This window comes from Cicer arietinum, chromosome 5 (assembly GCF_000331145.2).
Source record: "Cicer arietinum cultivar CDC Frontier isolate Library 1 chromosome 5, Cicar.CDCFrontier_v2.0, whole genome shotgun sequence".
In the NCBI taxonomy this organism is placed as follows: Eukaryota; Viridiplantae; Streptophyta; class Magnoliopsida; order Fabales; family Fabaceae; genus Cicer; species Cicer arietinum.
The window spans coordinates 79077110-79095839 of NC_021164.2; the positions used below are offsets into that span (position 1 = coordinate 79077110).

Consider the following 18730-nt stretch of genomic DNA (forward strand, 5'->3'; position numbering starts at 1 on the left):
GGGGGGGGTATTTTTTGGGAATTTTGTTATTAGGCACAAGAGACTTTAAGTTTCTTGATAAGGTGCTCAGCTCAGGGATTTCAAGGGTTTTTGTTCTATGATAGTATTGGTTTTCCAATTAATAATACACTTTAGTTTCTCTTGTATTGGGTTCCTATCAAGTACAGATACTTGCACGCACACGTATTTGTTAAATTGTTGGGATTAAGCATTACTTGTATACATATTTAATCTCTTGATATTTGTAGTATAAAGTTGTTGTAATTGTTGCAAGTTTATTGTTTAGATTTATTAAATTGGTTTGGAAAATAAATTTGAAGTTGGATTTGATTTGGAATTGTGAAACAAAATTGCACTAGTTCGGTGCAAAAGCCATGAGAAATTTTCATGTTATAGTCACTAGATTTTACAAAAGGTTATACATTTCAATGCGAAAGGTTGATGTATGCCCGAATCAATTACATGCTTTTTTATCTTGCCAAGTAATTTTCCAAGACAAACTCTTCCTTCCAGGCTTGTGACCAATGCAAGGAGGGCAAGGCCACAACCCTGGGCCTTAAAATTTGCCAATTTTTACTACTTCTACTCTATAGTCTATATATATGGATGGAAATTGTCAAACCACACTCTTACCTGTAGGAGGCCTTTACCCTTATGCAACTTGGTAAATTGCCACATGCATTTACTCGACATCTCTCTTTCCAAATTCCAATAATTATATCACTGCTTTTTGAATGTTTTTACTTTTTGAATGTCTCCATGTAGTGCAATGATAGTCGGATGGTTGTGTTGTGTGCCATAACTGCCAATTATTATTGCAAATCAATAGTGTATAACCGTTGAAGTAAATTAATTAAGGTATAATTACTTTTTTTGTTTCCAAAATTTAACCGTGCACATATTTTATTATCTATAAATGTATTATAAAATTTTAACATGTTTACTTCAGATTTCTTCTGTTCTCCCACTTTTCTCCATATCTTCATATTATTTTGAAGACTTAAAAGCAGATAGTAGTTGATATCAAATTGCTGCAAACTTGAGGTAGATAATATCAATGTGCAATTTTTTTTTTATTTCCAAGTTCTATCGTTTTTTATTTTATTCTTGTACTTTGTAGTGATAGAAAATATCAAATAGAAACTATGAATCTTTTTGAAAAAATAAATTTCGTCAATTCTTTCTAAGATCAACAATGCTACTAGGTAGATTGAATGAATTAGTCATCTTATTTATTGAAATTGAAACGATAGATTTGCTTGATTATAAAACTACGATAAATAATTTTGCAGCTCTAAAAGCTAGAAAATTAATATGAGAATTGATATTTTATATAATATTCAGTTTGATTTTGAATTTTGCCTAAGGCCCCAAATTTCTAGACATAATCACGCTTCTTTCAGATATCCTTTCGTGTTTACATGTACTGTGTCAGAGCTATGAAGAGAATATTAATTTAGTTTGTAGGATACTCAATTTCAGGATGGATGCTAGCAATATAACAAATTCACAAGTTAGCCTCCATAGTTCATCCTGTAATTTTGAAGTTATCAAATTTACAGTAATTTTGAGTCATATATATTTTGTTCAATAGCAAATATATTGACCATTAGCTATTTATGATTGTGAATCAATTTGCCCTTTTGTACTTCTTTCTTATTATTTTCTTTATTTTTGTTTGTTATTTTCAAATCAGGTAGCCATTACTTGGTTGACTGGATGAAATTGACTAATATGCTTCCAGTGGTTCAATAATCCTGAAATTGAAACATGAAAATACCGTAAAGCAATTTTCTGAACTCTTTACCTTTGGGGCTCTGTAGCAATACACAGCATTCTTCTTTTCCGAATTTGATTCAGGTGATAATGTTAATACAAAGTTCTGTTCTTAGTTCAGTTGAAGCTGGTTTATGTTATGTATCTGATGATGGGAAAGATTTTCTATGTGACCGGATGCCTAGTGGTGAAAGTTTGCAGGTTTGTCTGAAATGCAATAAGTACCATGTTGACTGGTGTAGGAAAGCTGAACCAATGGAAGAGGATAGAAGGAATGCTGATGATCCTTACAGCTCAAACTTTCTAAGAAGTTCTGGTCAACCATCAACTGCAAGTATAATGACTGAAAGTACTGCACCTAATTTGATGGTATACAGGAGAAAAAAGCTACGCAAGGGAATTGCCTCTCTTTTCAAGCTAGGGCCAACTGATGTGCAGACAAGTGCCAATTTCCCTTCAGTCATAAGTTCCTCTCTGCATTTATCATCAGGTGAGGATCAAACAGCAGGCTTTCAAGTTAAGCATCAAGGTGAAATGGTAAAAGATCCTTCTATGCCTTCTGTTTTTCTTGATAGAGTAGCCAAATATACGACAAAGAAAAACTTAGGTATTGACAGTGTAAACGGTAGCTGCTCCTCTTCAAAGTCAAACATGGTGCTTGTTTCAGATTCCTTAGAAACTGAGATGGATGAAACTGGTGAATGCTCCTCTTCCAGTGTAATAGTTATGGATATCACAAAGGAAAATTTAACAGAAAAGGATTTCTGCATTAATATTTTGAGAAGCTATGGACTTCTTAGAGGAGATACTCTTACAGATAATGTGGTTTCCGTTGAAGATGCTGTTACAACTAGTAATAACTGCTGTTCCAGGTCATGCAAAATATGTGGTCATTTGGATAGCTCATTGAACATGCTTTTATGTGATAGTTGTGAAGATTCATATCATCCATCTTGCTATAATCGACGTTTGAAAAAATTACCAATTGATGAGTGGTTTTGTCATTCATGTCATGATAAAAGGCAGAAAATTCTTATGGAGACATTTATCAAATCACCAGGTATCAACAGTGAAATGGGGAAATGTAGAACTACCTCAATTACGGCTGAAATGAATCCCATACTGTTGATGTTGAGAGACACTGAGCCATATATGACTGGTGTGCGAGTTGGTAAAGGTTTTCAGGCTGAAGTACTTGACTGGTCAGGCCCAGTAAAAAGGTAACTTCCGTTTTAATCACAAATGATTGGAACCAAAATTTGTATGACACCCATCAATTGTACTAGGTTTTTCTTACATTGCTTTAAATATAGCTTTTACCAAGTTTAATTTATGTGAACAAATTATTCATTGGGGAGTCAAAAGTTGCTAGATGTTAGTTGGCATAGAAAGTGATATGCAGAAACTGATATATTTGGTCAGTGCCAATTGCTATGTTGTTTCCTTTTTTAAAAACAATTTATTTGGTTTCAAGAATGCATAGTTACAATGCTGTTTTAATACCGTGTCATCCTATTTTTTAACGATTGTTATTCACTTACTCTATACACTGCAGCTAACTTTTGCAATAGATTTAGTGGATATGTGGGGTGACAAAAGTAACAAATGAGGATGATTTAATGCTAATGTTGATACATGATGATGTATTTACTTTGGTGACTTTTGTCAACAAATTCATGAATGTATTGTTGTAAGCTCCCAAAATTTGAAGAATATTACATTGTAGTCTGCCAATAATTCTAAGACACACATAGGTTTTATACACACACAGAGTCAGCCTTGATTGGTAAGAAAATTAACATTTTAAATGTCGTGATTGTAATTTTGTTGTTTCTGGCAGTGATGAATATGACATTCCAGGACCATTGGAAATTACTCCTTCAGAATTTTATAGACTGCAGGTAAAGGTTTTGGTAATTTTTTTATGATCTCCATTTTCATTTGACGCTAGAGTGATGGAAAAAATGCTTTCTGTTCTGCAGGAAGAGAATACGAGAAATCCAACTAGACTCAGTTCCATTGGCAATTGGCTTCAATGCCAGGAGGTTATAGATAGAACCAGCAGGACAATATGCGGAAAATGGCGCAGGTATGTTCCACGGCATTGTTTTGGGTCTTTGAATGATTTTTCTATTCGAAACTTTGTTTTATTTAACAAAAAGAAAACATTGTAGAAGGGTTGGATCAGGGTTCAGGGTTGAGTAGGTAATGGATGTAGCTGTTACACAAAGCATAAGCAACTGTATTTCTTGCTGATGAATAATCCCAGTCCTTTAGGTTGAAGGGTTAGATCAGCCCTATTTTGTTAGGTAAAGGCGTAAGGCTAATTAGCTTTTTGCAGATTAGGAGACCAAAAAAACCATTTAGAGTACAATTAAGGATAAAGCACTTGAGTCAAATGGTTTGGCTACTGCTGAATGCTGATTATTAGGGATGTTTAAGACTTAGGATTAAGAACAGGATTTGGGTTATCACCTGTTTTTCTAAGAACAAATTGGATATTATTGAAAAATACAAATTTCTACACAAAGCCCAACATTATGACAAAAACTTGTAACTTTATTAGGAAAACTTAGCAATTGGGTTGAACCTAACTCAACCCTACACAACCGTTTTGTCACGTGAGAGATGTATCTCACTTATAAACACTTTTCACGTTATAATATCACGTTCAATGTAGGACTCTCGACAGACTCGCTCACGCCTAGGATCGGACAATTGGAATGTGACTGGAGTGGCTGATAACGGGTAGACCAATTAATCTAGAATAGACTTTGATACCATCTTAAAGGTGAAGGGATTGGTGCCTCTATTTGACTAACACTTTTCCAGGCCATATCATATCCAATGTAGGACTCAGAAAAAAAAGGATTACAACGTTGCTTTATTCCGCTAACTAATTCCCTAATTAACCCTCCAACTAACTAGCTAACTAAGGTTTATCTATCAATACCCCCTCCCCTTAAACATTTTATTTGTCCTTATGTACAATCCAACAACTACTACAATTTTAATATTGCCACCCATATCCCAATTTTGGAAGGATAACGGCCCAATCATATTTGGACCATTTTTGTAGCCTTTGTTGCCATTCACTTCTAACTTGTTACATTTTTTGAACATTTGATTTGACCCACATTGAAGAGAATAATCAAATACAATTGTGTTGGCCTTGGACACTTCCCCCATGATATGGAGCTGACTCATTAGGATCACAAGTTTGGCCCGAAGTTTGTAACCTTGTTACAAATCTAGCATTTTGCTCCTTTTCACATGTGATCCAACCAATTTTTTGGGGTGACACCACAACTCAGTTGTCCATTCATTTGTGTTAAAGGGTTTTCCATGGTCATTGCACTATGAGCTTTGTTCCTGTTGATGACCCATCCCTTTTTCCACCACAAAACTCATTCCTAGTGGCAGAAAGAGTATGCCAATATGGACCTTAGTTTCCATGGTCGTTACTTGTCTTTTCCTATTCTTTTCCATTGTCGTGCGACCCACAAGGAAGGTTCTCTTTCCCAATCTCCTTTCTATTCAACTACTTTTCTCAACAATTATTCCACCTTCAACATATTTCTTTGCTCTTTCATAATCTCACTTGTGACTATTTTTGTTGAGATATTTCTATGAATTTTTTTTTCAAATAATCAATGTTAGTAATTAGTTGTTAACTTTGTTGAAGGGGGAGTTGAACCCATGACCTCCTTGTCACTACAACTCTCCCATTAGAGTTGAGCCGTTGGCAAGAGCCTTAGACACTGCCATCCTATGTGCACATCTGCTGCGGATCTTTACTTCTTTTGTTTGCCCGACACTCATCTCAACTATGTGTTGTGTTTCTATGCATTTATTTGTACACCTTTTTTTTACACCACTGTTCTACGCACTCATTATATTTTATGCAATCATCATTGCAAAGAAGGATGAAGAAAATCACACCACAACTCTGTCATTGTTTAGAGCATTTTTCATCACTATTTGCTGCATTTTTTTGGATCCCTTCCTCCAAGTTAGTCCTGTTCTAGTGTGTTTTTTCTGCACCGCCTTTGTCATCATGATTGGGAGAATCCTTTATTATTGGTAATGGTGCATCTCAACAAACCTCAACAACTATTGCACATATCCTTAAACTCTATTCTCTTTGTGCTGGTTCTACTTTTAATTTTATTTCAGTTAGTCAACTTACTCGCACTTTGATTGCTCTGGAACAAGATATGAATTCTTACTCACTATATATTAAAAAGAGGAATTGCATTGTCTCTACTATTTCCAATCTCTACCTTCTATTTGTTTGTACCACTATAGATTCTCCAACTCTTATTCATCATCGTTTGGGTCATCCAAATTTAAATAAATTGATAAAAATGGTTCCTAGTTTCTCTTGTTTGAATTCGTGGGACAAACATGTTCCTTCTACCTTTCCAAGTCAAGGTCAACATTAGGAAAATTCTTTCTTTGATTTTGTTCATTATGATATATGGGGTCTGAGTTATGTTACTTTTGTTTTGGGGTTTAGGTTACATAAAAGATTTTCTAAGAGACACATGGGTTTTCCAAATGAAATAATGCTTATAGTTGTTTTCCATATTCCAAACTCAATTTGGGCATTCTATTTGCATCTTGCACGGTGATAATGCAAAAGATTATTTTTCTCCTCCATTCAAATTTTTTAAGGCATCTCCGTTGTATTTCCTGTGTTATCTCTTTTGTTATTTCCTAGTGAACCTCTCTTCAAAGTTCCTCCTTATATCTTTGGTTCTACTTGTTTCGTTCACAATCTTATTCAAGGTATTAATAAGTTAAAGGCTTGTGCTATCAAGTGCATTTTCTTGGTTATTCTCGAGTTCGAAAAGGATATCGATGTTATTCCCCTTCAATTCATCGTTTTTACTTATCAGCTGATGTCACCTTCTTTCAAATACCATGTTCTTCACTTCATTGATATAGAATTCCAGAAATCCTAATTAAGACATACTAATAACTGTACATCAGAATATGATTCTGATCACATAATCAACACCCCCCCTTAATTTGGGTGGTAGATGTCTATCATGCCCAGATTGGATCTGATATTCTCATATGTATTTCTTGGAAGAGCTTTAGTTAGGATGTCAGTTGTTTGGTTGCACGATGGTACATGATCAATACTTATAATACCATGATCAATCTTCTCTTTTATAAAATGTCGGTCAATTTCCACATGTTTTGTTCTATCATGGTGAACGGGGTTCTTTGCAATGTTGATGGCAGCTTTGTTGTCACAAAAGATTCTCATGGTGTAATTGGTTTCAATTCTGATATCATCTAGTATTTTCTTTAGCCAAATTCCTTCACAAATGCCTTGTGCCTATGACTCTGAATTCAGCTTATGCACTACTTCTAGCTATCACAAACTGTTTCTTGCTTCTCCAAGTAACCATGTTTCCCCACACGAATGAGCAATAACCAGTAGTTGACTTTCTGTTTGATGTACATCCAGCCCAATCTGAGTCAGTGTATACTTCGATACTCCTATTTGTATTTTTTCTGAAATGAAGACCTCTACCTGGTATACCTTTAAGGTACTGCAAGCTTCTGTTCACGACTTTCATGTGAGCTTCGGTAGGACTTGTCATGTAGCGACTTGCCATGCTTATGACAAATCCAATATCAGGCCGAGTATGAGTTAGGTAGATCAATTTCCCAACTAGACTTTGATACCTCTCTTTGTTAGCTAGTGGACCTTCTTCGGGGATGCTTCTGCTTACTGATTCCATAGGGGTATATTGGCAGCCTTACACTCGAGCATTCCAGTTTCTTGGAGTAAGTCTAGGGTATATTTCCTTTGAGAGACATATATTCCCTCTTTTGTTCGAGCTACTTCCATCCCTAAGAAATACTTAAGTTGTCCTAAGTCTTTGACTTCAAACTCCATAGCCAAGAGTTCTTTCAAGTGTCTGATTTGATTATGATCATCTCACGTGATAATGATATCATCAACATACACAATGAATAAATTTACCTTTCCTTCCAATGAGTGTTTGACAAACATAGTGTGATCAGATTGACCTTGTATGAATCCATCATCTTTGACAACTCTAGTTAATCTATCAAACCATGCTCTAGGTGATTGCTTGAGGCCATACAAATATTTTTGTAGCTTGCACACCTTGTTCAAAGTGCTGGATGATTCAAGTCCTGAGGGAATTTGCATGTATACTTCCTCTTCTAACTCACCATTTAGGAAGACATTTTTAATGTCTAGCTGGTGTAGTGGCCAATCCAAGTTTGCAGTCAAGGATAATATGACTCGTACTAAGTTAAGTTTGGCCACTGGAGCAAATGTCTCTTCATAGTCTATGCCATATGATTGGGTGAATCCCTTTGCCACTAATCGTGCCTTGTACCGATTTATGCTCCCATCCGCATTGTATTTGATAGAGAATATCCACTTACAGTCAACCTGCTTCTTTCCCTCTGGTAGAGCAGTAATTTGCCAAATGTTATTTTTAATCAACGCATGAAGTTCTTCTGTTACAGCTGCTACCCACTCAGGTTGTTGGTGGACTTCTTGAATATTCCTTGGAATATAGGTGTTGTCAAGTGCTACTACAAATGCCTTGTATCCTTGTGATAATTTCCCATATGACACATATCTTTCAATGGGGTGTTGAGTACAAGTTCTCGTTCCTTTCCTTAGTGTAATAGGAATATCACTGTCAATTAAACTCATATTGACAGGTTCTGAGTTGGGAATAGTATTACCTGATGAGATTCGATTTTCTAGAGCCTGGTTGGATTCATGGCTTTGCATTGGAGCTGCGTTTGATTCTACCACATGTTTGCTTTTCCTCCTCCTAGTGTAAACTTTCTAGTCAGCTTCTTATGCAGAAATTTCTACGAGTGCAATTTCAAGGACTGGTTCTGCTGGTGTGGAATTTTTTGGTTCTGCTGGTGTATAATTTATTGGTTCTACTGTTGTAGAATTTACCGATTCAGTTGATTCTGTAGGTGCGGGATTTTCTGTTTCTGCTGCTGCAGTTTGTTCGACCATCTCAAAACCCAAAACTTGAAATTCTGTTGTTTCTTTCGGGATTATGGTATTCTCCCCCTGAATTCCAACTTTGGAGTAGTATGGTTGATTCTCAAAGGTCACATCCATAGTGTGGTAAAATTTTCTGGTTGTTGGGGAATAACACCTATAACCTTTTTGGTGAGGTGAGTAGCCAAGCAAAATACATTTGATAGATTTTGGGTCAAGTTTGCTGCGGAGAGGGTTTAGGTTGTGAACAAAGGCTGAACATCCAAAGATTTTAAATGGGATTGAGGTGAGAACTCTACTGGTTGGAAAAATAGTTTGGAGAGTAGAATAGGGTGTGTCAAAATTGAGGATGCGGGAAGGCATCCTATTTATGAGATAGGTGGCTGAAAGGACAACTTCTCCCCAAAAATATTTTGGTACATTTGTGGCTAGCATGAGAGATCTTGTTAGTTCCAATAGATGCCTATTTTTTCTTTCTGCGACCCCATTTTGTTGGGGGGTATCTACACATGAACTCTGGTGGACAATTCCATAGATCTTAAGGTAGGACTCTAGTGCTGAACTAAAATATTTATCGACCATTGTCAGTTCTGAGCACCTTAATTTTTGCTTGGAATTGTGTTTGCACCATGGTGAGGAAAAACTTAAATAATTTTCCAACTTCTGATTTCTCTTTCATGAGAAATATCCATGTGACTCTTGTGTGATCATCGATGAATTTAACAAACCATTTAGCTCCAGTAATGTTGATAATCCGAGATGGCCCCCATACATCACTGTGAATTAAGGAGAAGGGTTGAAAGGGTTTATATGGTTTAGGTGAGTATGTGTTTCGGGTATGCTTGGATAACTGACATGCTTTACATTGAAAGTTCATTATGTTTTTTCTGAATGATGAGTGAAATAATTTCTCTAAGTACCTTAAATTTGGGTGACCTAATCGATAGTGCCACAACATTACAAACTCGTCACTATTTGGAGAAACCACTGAGCAAGAATTTGCTTTGAGATCTTTGGAGGAATCTTCAACTTGCAAGTAGTAAAGTCCAACACACTCTTTAGCACTACCGATTGTCTTTCCCGACTCCAAAATTTGAAATTCACACAGATTGGGAAAAAATTTAGCAACACATCTCAAGTCTCTTGTCAGTTTGCTAATAGACAACAATTTGCAATCAAGTTTGGGAACATACAATACAAAATTAAGAGTAATATCTTTTGAAATAATAACAGAACTTGTACCAGTAACCTTTGACAAGGTACCATCAGCAAGCCGAATAGAGGAGTTATCATGACAGGGAGAATAGTTGTCAAATAGTGTTATATCCCCAGTCATGTGATCCGAGGCTCCTGAATCTATGATCCATGATTTTGATTTTCCTTTGCTAGCATGTAAAGCATGTAGGAAATTACCTTTTTGTGCTACTGAAGCTGTACCACATTTTTCTGCAATAAGAACAATCTGCTAGAGCATTTTCTGCAGAGCCTCTATTTGTTCTTTGCTGAATGGAGATGGATCCTGTTTCTCTTCCATTTCTTGTTTGTTGCCTTGCCTATGATGTCCCTGTTGCAAAATGGTTTTAACTATCCCATTGAAAGTGGTTTTGGCCATTCAACTTGTGGCCAGTGATGAGAAGTTTAGTCCCTTCGATTGAGTCGACAAGATTTATGCCAATCTCTGTGGGTGAGACTTCTGTTTTGTCTTCTTCCATGGTTGTGTCGATGAAAGAGACTAGGGATGGTTCAGATCTAGATTTGATACCATGCAGAAAAGCTATTGTTTATTCACTTGATACTAAAAACTGATTACATGAGGAGATATAAATAGGATAGGAAGTTAATTATGTAAATCAAATAGAGTTGAAAATCAAGAAACTGATTTTCCCGATAAATGCTATCACTAAATAAGAAATAAAACATAAATCCTAATTAAGACATACTAATAACTGTACATCAGAATATGATTATGATCTCATAATCAACAAGAATAATCTGTTTCTCAGGTATTATCATACCTTTCTTCTATTCCATTTGTTCCTAACTCGTCAGGCTTAAATACACTAGAGTCGTCCATTCGTTTGATTCCTCCTCCTCAACGTCATCCTCATCGTGCACCTTTGGAGGAAAATCCCATCAGAGATCAATGCTTCATTTTCTGTTCCAATCCCTTATCCTACTTTCGCCCAATCTGAACTGCCTATGAAACTACCAATAGCTCTTCACAAAGGTACTTGTTCTTCTAGAAATCCTCATACCATTTATAGTTTTTTGAGAAATCATTGTGTATCACGCTCCCATTAGCTTGTCTCTATCCTCTGTGTCCATTCCACAAAATGTATAGGAAGCACTTTCTCATCCAGGATGGTGGCAAGCTATGATCGAATAAATGATAACTATGAGTAGTTTATATGGAGCAACAGCTTGGGTTTGTTGGTCAAGGTGAGTCTCATGGCTTTGTTTGTATATTGCGTAAAACATTATACAGTCTCAGGGAAAGTCCTATAGCATGGTTTAACAAATTTAATTCAGTTCTTCAGGTTTTGGCATGTTCTGCAGTGAAGCTGGCCATTCAATGTTTTATAGCCACTCCTCTACTTACCAAGGCATCAATCTTGTTTCTCACGTGGATGATAATATTATTACAAGGGATGAGCATATTGGTAATTAGGATCTCAAGTGCCATTTGTTTCAGCGCTTTCAAACCAAGGTCTTTGGCCAATTTAAATATTTCCTTGGAATTTAAGTAGCTAAGTCAAAGAGAGGTGTTGCCATGTCTCAGAGGAAGTATGCACCTGGCAATTTGGAGGTGATTGGGATGTTAGATTGGAAATCCATTGAAACACACAACTATGGATACAAATAGCAAGCTTATGCTAGATCAAGGGGAGTCCTTATCAGACATGAGTAGATATCAAAGGTTGGTTGGGAAACTAAACTCCCTTACTATGACTAGACCTGTTGTGAGTCAATTCCTTAAGTCTCCTTGTGACAATAAATGGAATGCAGTGGTTCACATCTTGAGATATATAAAGGGGTCTTCAGGAAGATGATTAAATTATGAGAATAAAAGTCACTCTGATGTTGTTGCAAATAATATGTGTATTGGATTGGAGGTCCTAATGATCAACATTAGACCTTTGGTTACTGTGTTCTTATCAGAGGGGTCTTATTTACACATCACATTTAGTCTCGTCTTCCATGAGAGAACTAATCTTGATTGCCACCTTTATCTGCGAGAAAAATTATTTCTAGGAAAATTGTTACATCCTTTGTGAACTCTCATATGATCAGTTGGCTAGTATTTTCACCAAGTCTTTTGGTGGCTCGAGGATATTTGATATATTTACCGATATTGATGCATGATATATACACATTACAACACTTGCTTGAGAGGGAGTGTTGAGATATTTTTCAGATTAACTTCCCTCTATCGTTTGCATATGTTTCTGATTGTATATGTATATTAATTATATATATAGGTTTGTTCTTATCCCTATAATCAAGGGTAGGAGTGGACAGAAATCTGAACTCGCCTGGGACTGCGTTTTATCCGAACCGAATTTTGAGGAGACTGGCGGTTCATTTCGGCAGGTTTGGATGGCAAAAGTTGGCCCATTGGTACCTGCACCCGCCCGTATACAGTTGAAATGAAGAAATTATAAATTAACTGCACATTGCCCCACGCGCACATAGGCCAGACTGCACAATGCCAGCCCGCAGTGTGTGTCGTGCTTTTTATGGGAATGGAAAATAATCAATGCACCTATCTTTTTACTTGGGATATAGGATAATAATGCATACTCTTATATTATACTAGTGTTTAATTTAATTAAAAAAAATTAAATGTTTGGCCTTTATTATATTTATTTCCTTTAAACCATTTTTATTCTTTTGAAATCCTACAACACTACTTCACTCTCTTTACTCTCTTCTTCTATTCCTAAACTAAATGCCCGTAAACTAGATGGGGCAAATATGGAACAACAAAGTAGAGCACAATCGTCCTATTCCTTCTTTTTCTTTTTCTCAAATAGCAACTTATTCCTGTTGTTGTTATCAAATTTTCGTTTTAAGATGTTTAGATGAAGCAGATTTAAGATTGATGGTAATAAATTTTTTATTTATTTTTCATCTTGAATCTAAAGCTTTTCTTCTCTTTTTTTTGCTGTTACCTGCGGTTACTCACCCGCGATCTGTCCAACCCATAAGTCAAAATTGGCTAAAGTGGGCCTACGAATACCACCCGCGGATTGGGCCGAATTGGCTTTTTGGGCCAGAATCCGCCCGTTGTCCACCCCTAATCAAGGGATCTGGATTGTAATCCTATTTTTGTTAATAGGTAAGGCTGAGGGTTAATCTCCCAAGCAATTCAAATCAATCTTAGTCCTGCATTTATTTGTTTTCTTCTTCCTAGAGTGCTTACTTATCCTAGATTTTTAATTCTTGGTTCACAAAGTAGAGTTGTCGTTATCTCACTTCTCCGGCCTCTTTCTCTCCTTTCGTTTCTTCTTTGGCTGTTTTTCTTGATTCTTATTTTGGCCCACAACCAATCTTAACTATTCCACATATTTGTTGTGACCAGCAGCTGTTGCCTTGATCCTCAAGTTTCGCTGCTGCCTCCACTAGGATTGTAGTCGCTGCAACGTCTCGCAAATTCCCTCGTTTGTTGCAACAGTTCCTCCTTCATCTGTTGCATCAAGGACTGCTATTCTTGTAACCCTCGTAATATTGCCACCATTTGTAACTCCATTTTCCTCGTAATACTGTCACCAGTTGATAGAACTGGTATCTTTATTAGCAAGAATATGAAAGTTCTCTGGTCTGCACCTCTTAATGCCAAAAATCCCCAAGTCTATCATAAAATGACTAGATAATCCTCATTTTCAATCCCTTTTCTTATTTATATGTTACATGCCTTGTTTTTGTCAACTAACTTCCTATTTAACCCACTGACTAACTACCTGACTAAGGTTGATCTACCAATCACAAACTCTAAGTATTGTGAAGAACCAAAAGGAGATGCAAATAGTTGAGCCAGAATTTTAGAGCATTTGCTTCTAATCTTTTTGTATTCTGTATTATTATGATAGAATCTGGTTTACGGTAGTATTTATGGTAGTATCTTAGTAAAAGCATGTCATTTAGAGTAGCACATGGGATAATATGCAACTTTATTTTTCATTTCCCATAAACTTGATTTTAATATTTTTGTCCGTTTCCTTATCACCCCGTACATTTCTTATTATCCTTTTCTTATTATTTTGCTACTTTACAAATGAGAAAGGAGCAAAGTGTGAGAATGATCTCTTGTTGATTGTGCTCAAAACACCATAATCTAGAAATATTTTGTTTGCCAGGGCTCCCCTTTTTGAAGTGCAAACCGATGAATGGGAGTGCTTCTGTGCTGTTCATTGGGATCCATCTCATGCTGATTGTGCTGTACCTCAGGTGAAATATATTTAACCTTGAGTTTGGAAGACTCCAGATTTTGTTTCTACCTACATGCTGAGCAAATTTTCTCTAACATACAATATTGTCACATCAAGTATTGTATTTTTAGGTTAATTTTTATTAGGATTTTTTATATGCTTGCCCTTTTATATATAGTATTGTTATGTTTGTCTGAACACACAGGTATAACTCAGATATATGTATTCAGGACACAGGGAACAACACAACAGAGTGATGATGGCGACGTGATAGAAACATGATAGAAACATGAGTCACTTCAAAACACATCGCAACTTATATATTAAGAAATATTAATTTTAATAAGACCTTAAAACTTACATGTATGAACATCTAGGATTTATCTGACATGTTCAAATATTCAAATATATGGAACAGTACACAACACATTACAACTAATATATTAATAAATATGAAATTTCTTAAATCCTTCATATTTACATGTAGGAAACATCTAGGATTTATCGAACATGTTCAAAAATTTTGAAATGTATATGTATTAAAAATTTGGGGCGAGTCTAATTCAACCCCACAAAACCAGTTTGTAAGGTGGGGCTACCGAAGCCTTATAAGTACTACAAAGGCCACATCTGCAGACAACGTGGGATTAAATCCATCCTCATTACACCAGCACAATGAAGGTGCCGGAAGCTGCATGAAGGCAGCCCAAATTTTTCGCAATTAAGTCAGCTAGATGTGGACTGCAATTAAGGCAAAAATACAATCAAACACATCAACACGATTCAGATTACACCATGTACACAAAAATCCAGTTATGTCGGATTAAGGGTAAATGATGCAAGATAAAAAACACAAGGAGAACATGAACAAGAGGCTGTTCCAAGCCTTGCCCTTCTGTCCACTACACCAGGAACTTCCTCGTTCTTCTAAAATTACAACGGTTTACAACATGCGAGCTATATTTCACTAGGAGTTCAAAAACACATTCACATCGAAACAAGTGTAACCAAAGGAGTCGATGAGTATCACAAAGCAGAGAACATACTTATTGTCTTATACTTACCAAAGAAGGTTAAGTACAATTTTGGAACAGTCCAAAACAATTCCTATACTCCTGACAACCGTGCGAGAACCCTAAAATAGTATCAGGATGAGATGTAAGCTACAAAAACAATTTAGAATCATTGAAAGAAGATAATAAGCTCTGAAAGTATACTTATTGAGGTGCATGGTGGCAGTTTCCTTCACCATCTAGACAACGTCAAGTGTCACCGTTTGGCCACCCAACCAGTGTTCCACGTGGCAAGCTGCTATGATTGCTATATGCACTTGGCTAGGGCCTGAGGGCCGAGGGGTGCACCTGGACTCTGAAGTCCACTGCCTTGTCCAAATCACGTGCTAGTCCCCTTGTCCAATGAAAAACAGTCATGTTTCAACATGTAATCGTTGCTAGGGGCTGTTGGCTTGCGCTTTGGCACCTGGCTCAGACATGGAAACCCTCATTTTCACTTCCAAGTTAAAAACCCTAGTTCTGATCCCATCCGAAGCACTCAAACTGACATACACACAAAAGCAAACCCCGATTAAGACAACCCTAAGCATGATAATGAAAATAGGGATGTTATGTAACATATTCTGTTCTTTTCTGTTCCCTTGTAATTTGATGTAGCTTTGAACACTATCTTGCTTTGCCATTGTAAATTCCCAACTTCATTTACTTGCTGCAGGAGGTGGAGACAGATCAAGTTCTGAAGCAACTGAAGTATATAGAAATGGTATGTGTAAACTGCATATTTCTGATTAGTCAAAATAATCTGTGGTGAGCATTTCTTGGTTTATACTTCTGCTTGTATGCTGTCAAAGATGAAAATATAATAGACAATAGTAATAATAAAATAATTTAGCAACATAGAATTGGTTTGATTCATTAGAACACAGACAAAGGCTTATAGTATGCAACTTAAGGTATAGATTCTAGGAATATTGGAATGTGTACTAATTATTGTAGGTAGGTCAATCCCTCCTCTTCTAATCCCCAACTCATGGCAGTCTTGTCTCTTTTGTCTTTCCATAGAAGCTATTTTTCACTGTTAGTGTATAGTTTACATGCTCAACCACCGAACACTATTTTGATTTTATTTTATTTTCCTTTTCTACTTGTCTTTACCTCCTTGCCATACAGCTGAGGCCCCGACTTGCTGCTAAACAGAGAAAATCAGATTGCACAAATAATGGTGATTGAAGATTCCATAGTGGTGAGAAATCTGGGTTCTTTTTTTGTGTGTATATTGAACAACCTGGTCACCCAACCCAAATTGTATATGTTCCATGTCATCCAGTGCCATTTTGTTTTTATGGCATGGCAAAAGATATGGAACAATATTGTGATCCGGCTTACTAGATTTTATCCCAATTTTTTAGGTTATAGCTTCTATTTGGTAGAAATGTGAACAAATATATAGCTTGGGTGGGGGGTCATTTTGCCTATTATGATGGAAGCCATCGCCTCCTGCATGCTCCATTCATGCCCAACTTTCGAGCAATTAAGTACATGAAAGGTTTATCATATCTACCCTTTTTCAAACCCAAAGGAAAGTTTTTGTTTCTTAAAATAAAATTACTAAATATAAATAGATAAAGAAATACATGAGTTTAGAATCAACTTATTGCGGAAGTAGTAACCTGGTGTCGTGAGTTCCTCTTGTTAGAGTTACTCTTTTTAATAACTTTTTGTTGAAATTGAATTTCACCAATCTAATTATTAATTTTTACATATTTTGTTAACAATCATGCATACTAAAATTTATAAAAAAAACTAGATTTAACTTGTTTTTTAAAATAGGTATATGGAATTAAAGAGTATATATTGTTAGTGTAAAACAGTTTTACAATGATATTTAATAAAAATTCATTACTTTGCTATATCATTCTACTTTTGTATGATTATTTTAAAATTAATAATTGTGACATGAAAAAATTGTGGTCTTTCATTTGATGTCAATGTAAAACCCTGATAATATATCTCCATTAAAGTCAAAGTATATTATATATTGAATTAAACTTGTTTATTATCTATTGAAAATTGCAATCCTTAAGCGTGATTTATTTGAAAATGATAATAAAAATAGTAGGAAGGTGAACAATCGCATGCGTTTGCTACATCTCTCATCATAGTAAAAAATATTAAGTGTCAATTCCACTTTATATAAGGTGTAAATTCTACTATATATATGGTAGTTTTGTGTTCAATTAGAAAATGGCAGGATGGAGTTGAAGTTAAATCTTAAAAAAGGATTGATTCAGAAAAATAATCTCAGAAGGGGATTATCATATTATAAGGAATCTCAATCCTCCAAAATTGCAAGCAACTTATTCTTCAAGACTAATATGCTCAGAGGGTATGTACAACTAAAATACCAAGATTTTAAATTTTAGCATGACAAAGTTGATGTACATAATAAGAGCAACATACTTCCTCCAGTTTTAAATATAAGTAAAAGTAGGTTAAAAATAATAATATATTTCATTTAAATTTAATGTTAAACATATCAATTTATTTAACTCTATTCCTTATATTTAAGAGTCTGCTTAGCCTTCACCTATGAAATATTAGTCCAAGATGGACCATGAGTTTTTAATCTTTAGATTCATCACATCCTTCACTATCATAACATATACTTTCCACATGTAATCCTTCTCTAATATACGACCTTTCTCAACAACCATGACCATCAAAGCTCCACCCAAATCAATCTCTTTCATTCCCCTATCATCCCTCCCAATCTCACCGTCATCACCACTAAGTTTTTGCCATTTGAAATACAATATTGTAAATAAAAATCCAATTTATTCTGTTTTTTTTTTAGTGGATAGTTTAATCGAACGAATATAATCATATCAAGATGATGATTGACTGAATAAAGGCCGTAGAATACCTACAGACATATATGGTGTACTATGAGCATGCAAAGAAGCAGCATGAACATCAAATAGTTTTTGTACACTTATCACATAGTCAAGATGGAAGCCATTGTAAATTGTCATTGATTCACTCCATACATCATAAGGACACACATTTTCATATGAGCGTCACAAGTGTTACGCTAAAAGTTAGATTTTTCTTTGGAGGGATTTCCTTAACTTGAATGGAGACAATGACCTAAACTTGTTTATGCGTCATTAAAATTTTTTAGGGGAAAAAAATTGTTCGAAAAATGGTAAAATAAAAAGTTTAGGCAAATAGAAGTAACGTGGAGAAAAACAAAAGTGAAACATCGTAAAGAAGTTTTTGGTAACAATTATGGATGGGAATAGGTTAGGTCAGACCAGACTTTGAAATGTCTGAGTCTGATCTACGGTTAATTTTTTAAGCCTAAGTCTGGCATACCGTCTATCATAGGCTTTTTTTCTGGCCTGACCTGACCTTTTTAAAAGTTTGGTCTGGCCTGAAAGCCTATTTAAAAGTCTTTTTTACATGAAAACATTTAAATGTTCTATTTT

At 35.6% G+C, this 18730-nt stretch overlaps 1 protein-coding gene across 3 annotated transcripts in view; it reads left to right on the forward strand.

Moving 5' to 3' along the window:
* The window catches only part of LOC101488765 (uncharacterized), a 21210-nt gene extending 4412 nt beyond the window's left edge, over window positions 1-16798 (forward strand). The window contains exons 2-9 of one of the 3 annotated variants that reach the window (XM_012716038.3): window positions 766-858; window positions 950-1044; window positions 1697-2996; window positions 3617-3677; window positions 3759-3865; window positions 14158-14248; window positions 15958-16005; window positions 16413-16798. In XM_012716038.3, coding sequence (XP_012571492.1) covers window positions 1867-2996; window positions 3617-3677; window positions 3759-3865; window positions 14158-14248; window positions 15958-16005; window positions 16413-16472 — 1497 coding nt within the window. In that variant the 5' untranslated portion in view covers window positions 766-858; window positions 950-1044; window positions 1697-1866 and the 3' untranslated portion in view covers window positions 16473-16798. The remainder of the gene's footprint in view (window positions 1-765; window positions 859-949; window positions 1045-1696; window positions 2997-3616; window positions 3678-3758; window positions 3866-14157; window positions 14249-15957; window positions 16006-16412) is intronic. The other 2 variants (XM_012716037.3, XM_004500650.4) reach the window with 2 other exon arrangements.
* Window positions 16799-18730: the final 1932 nt, after the last annotated feature.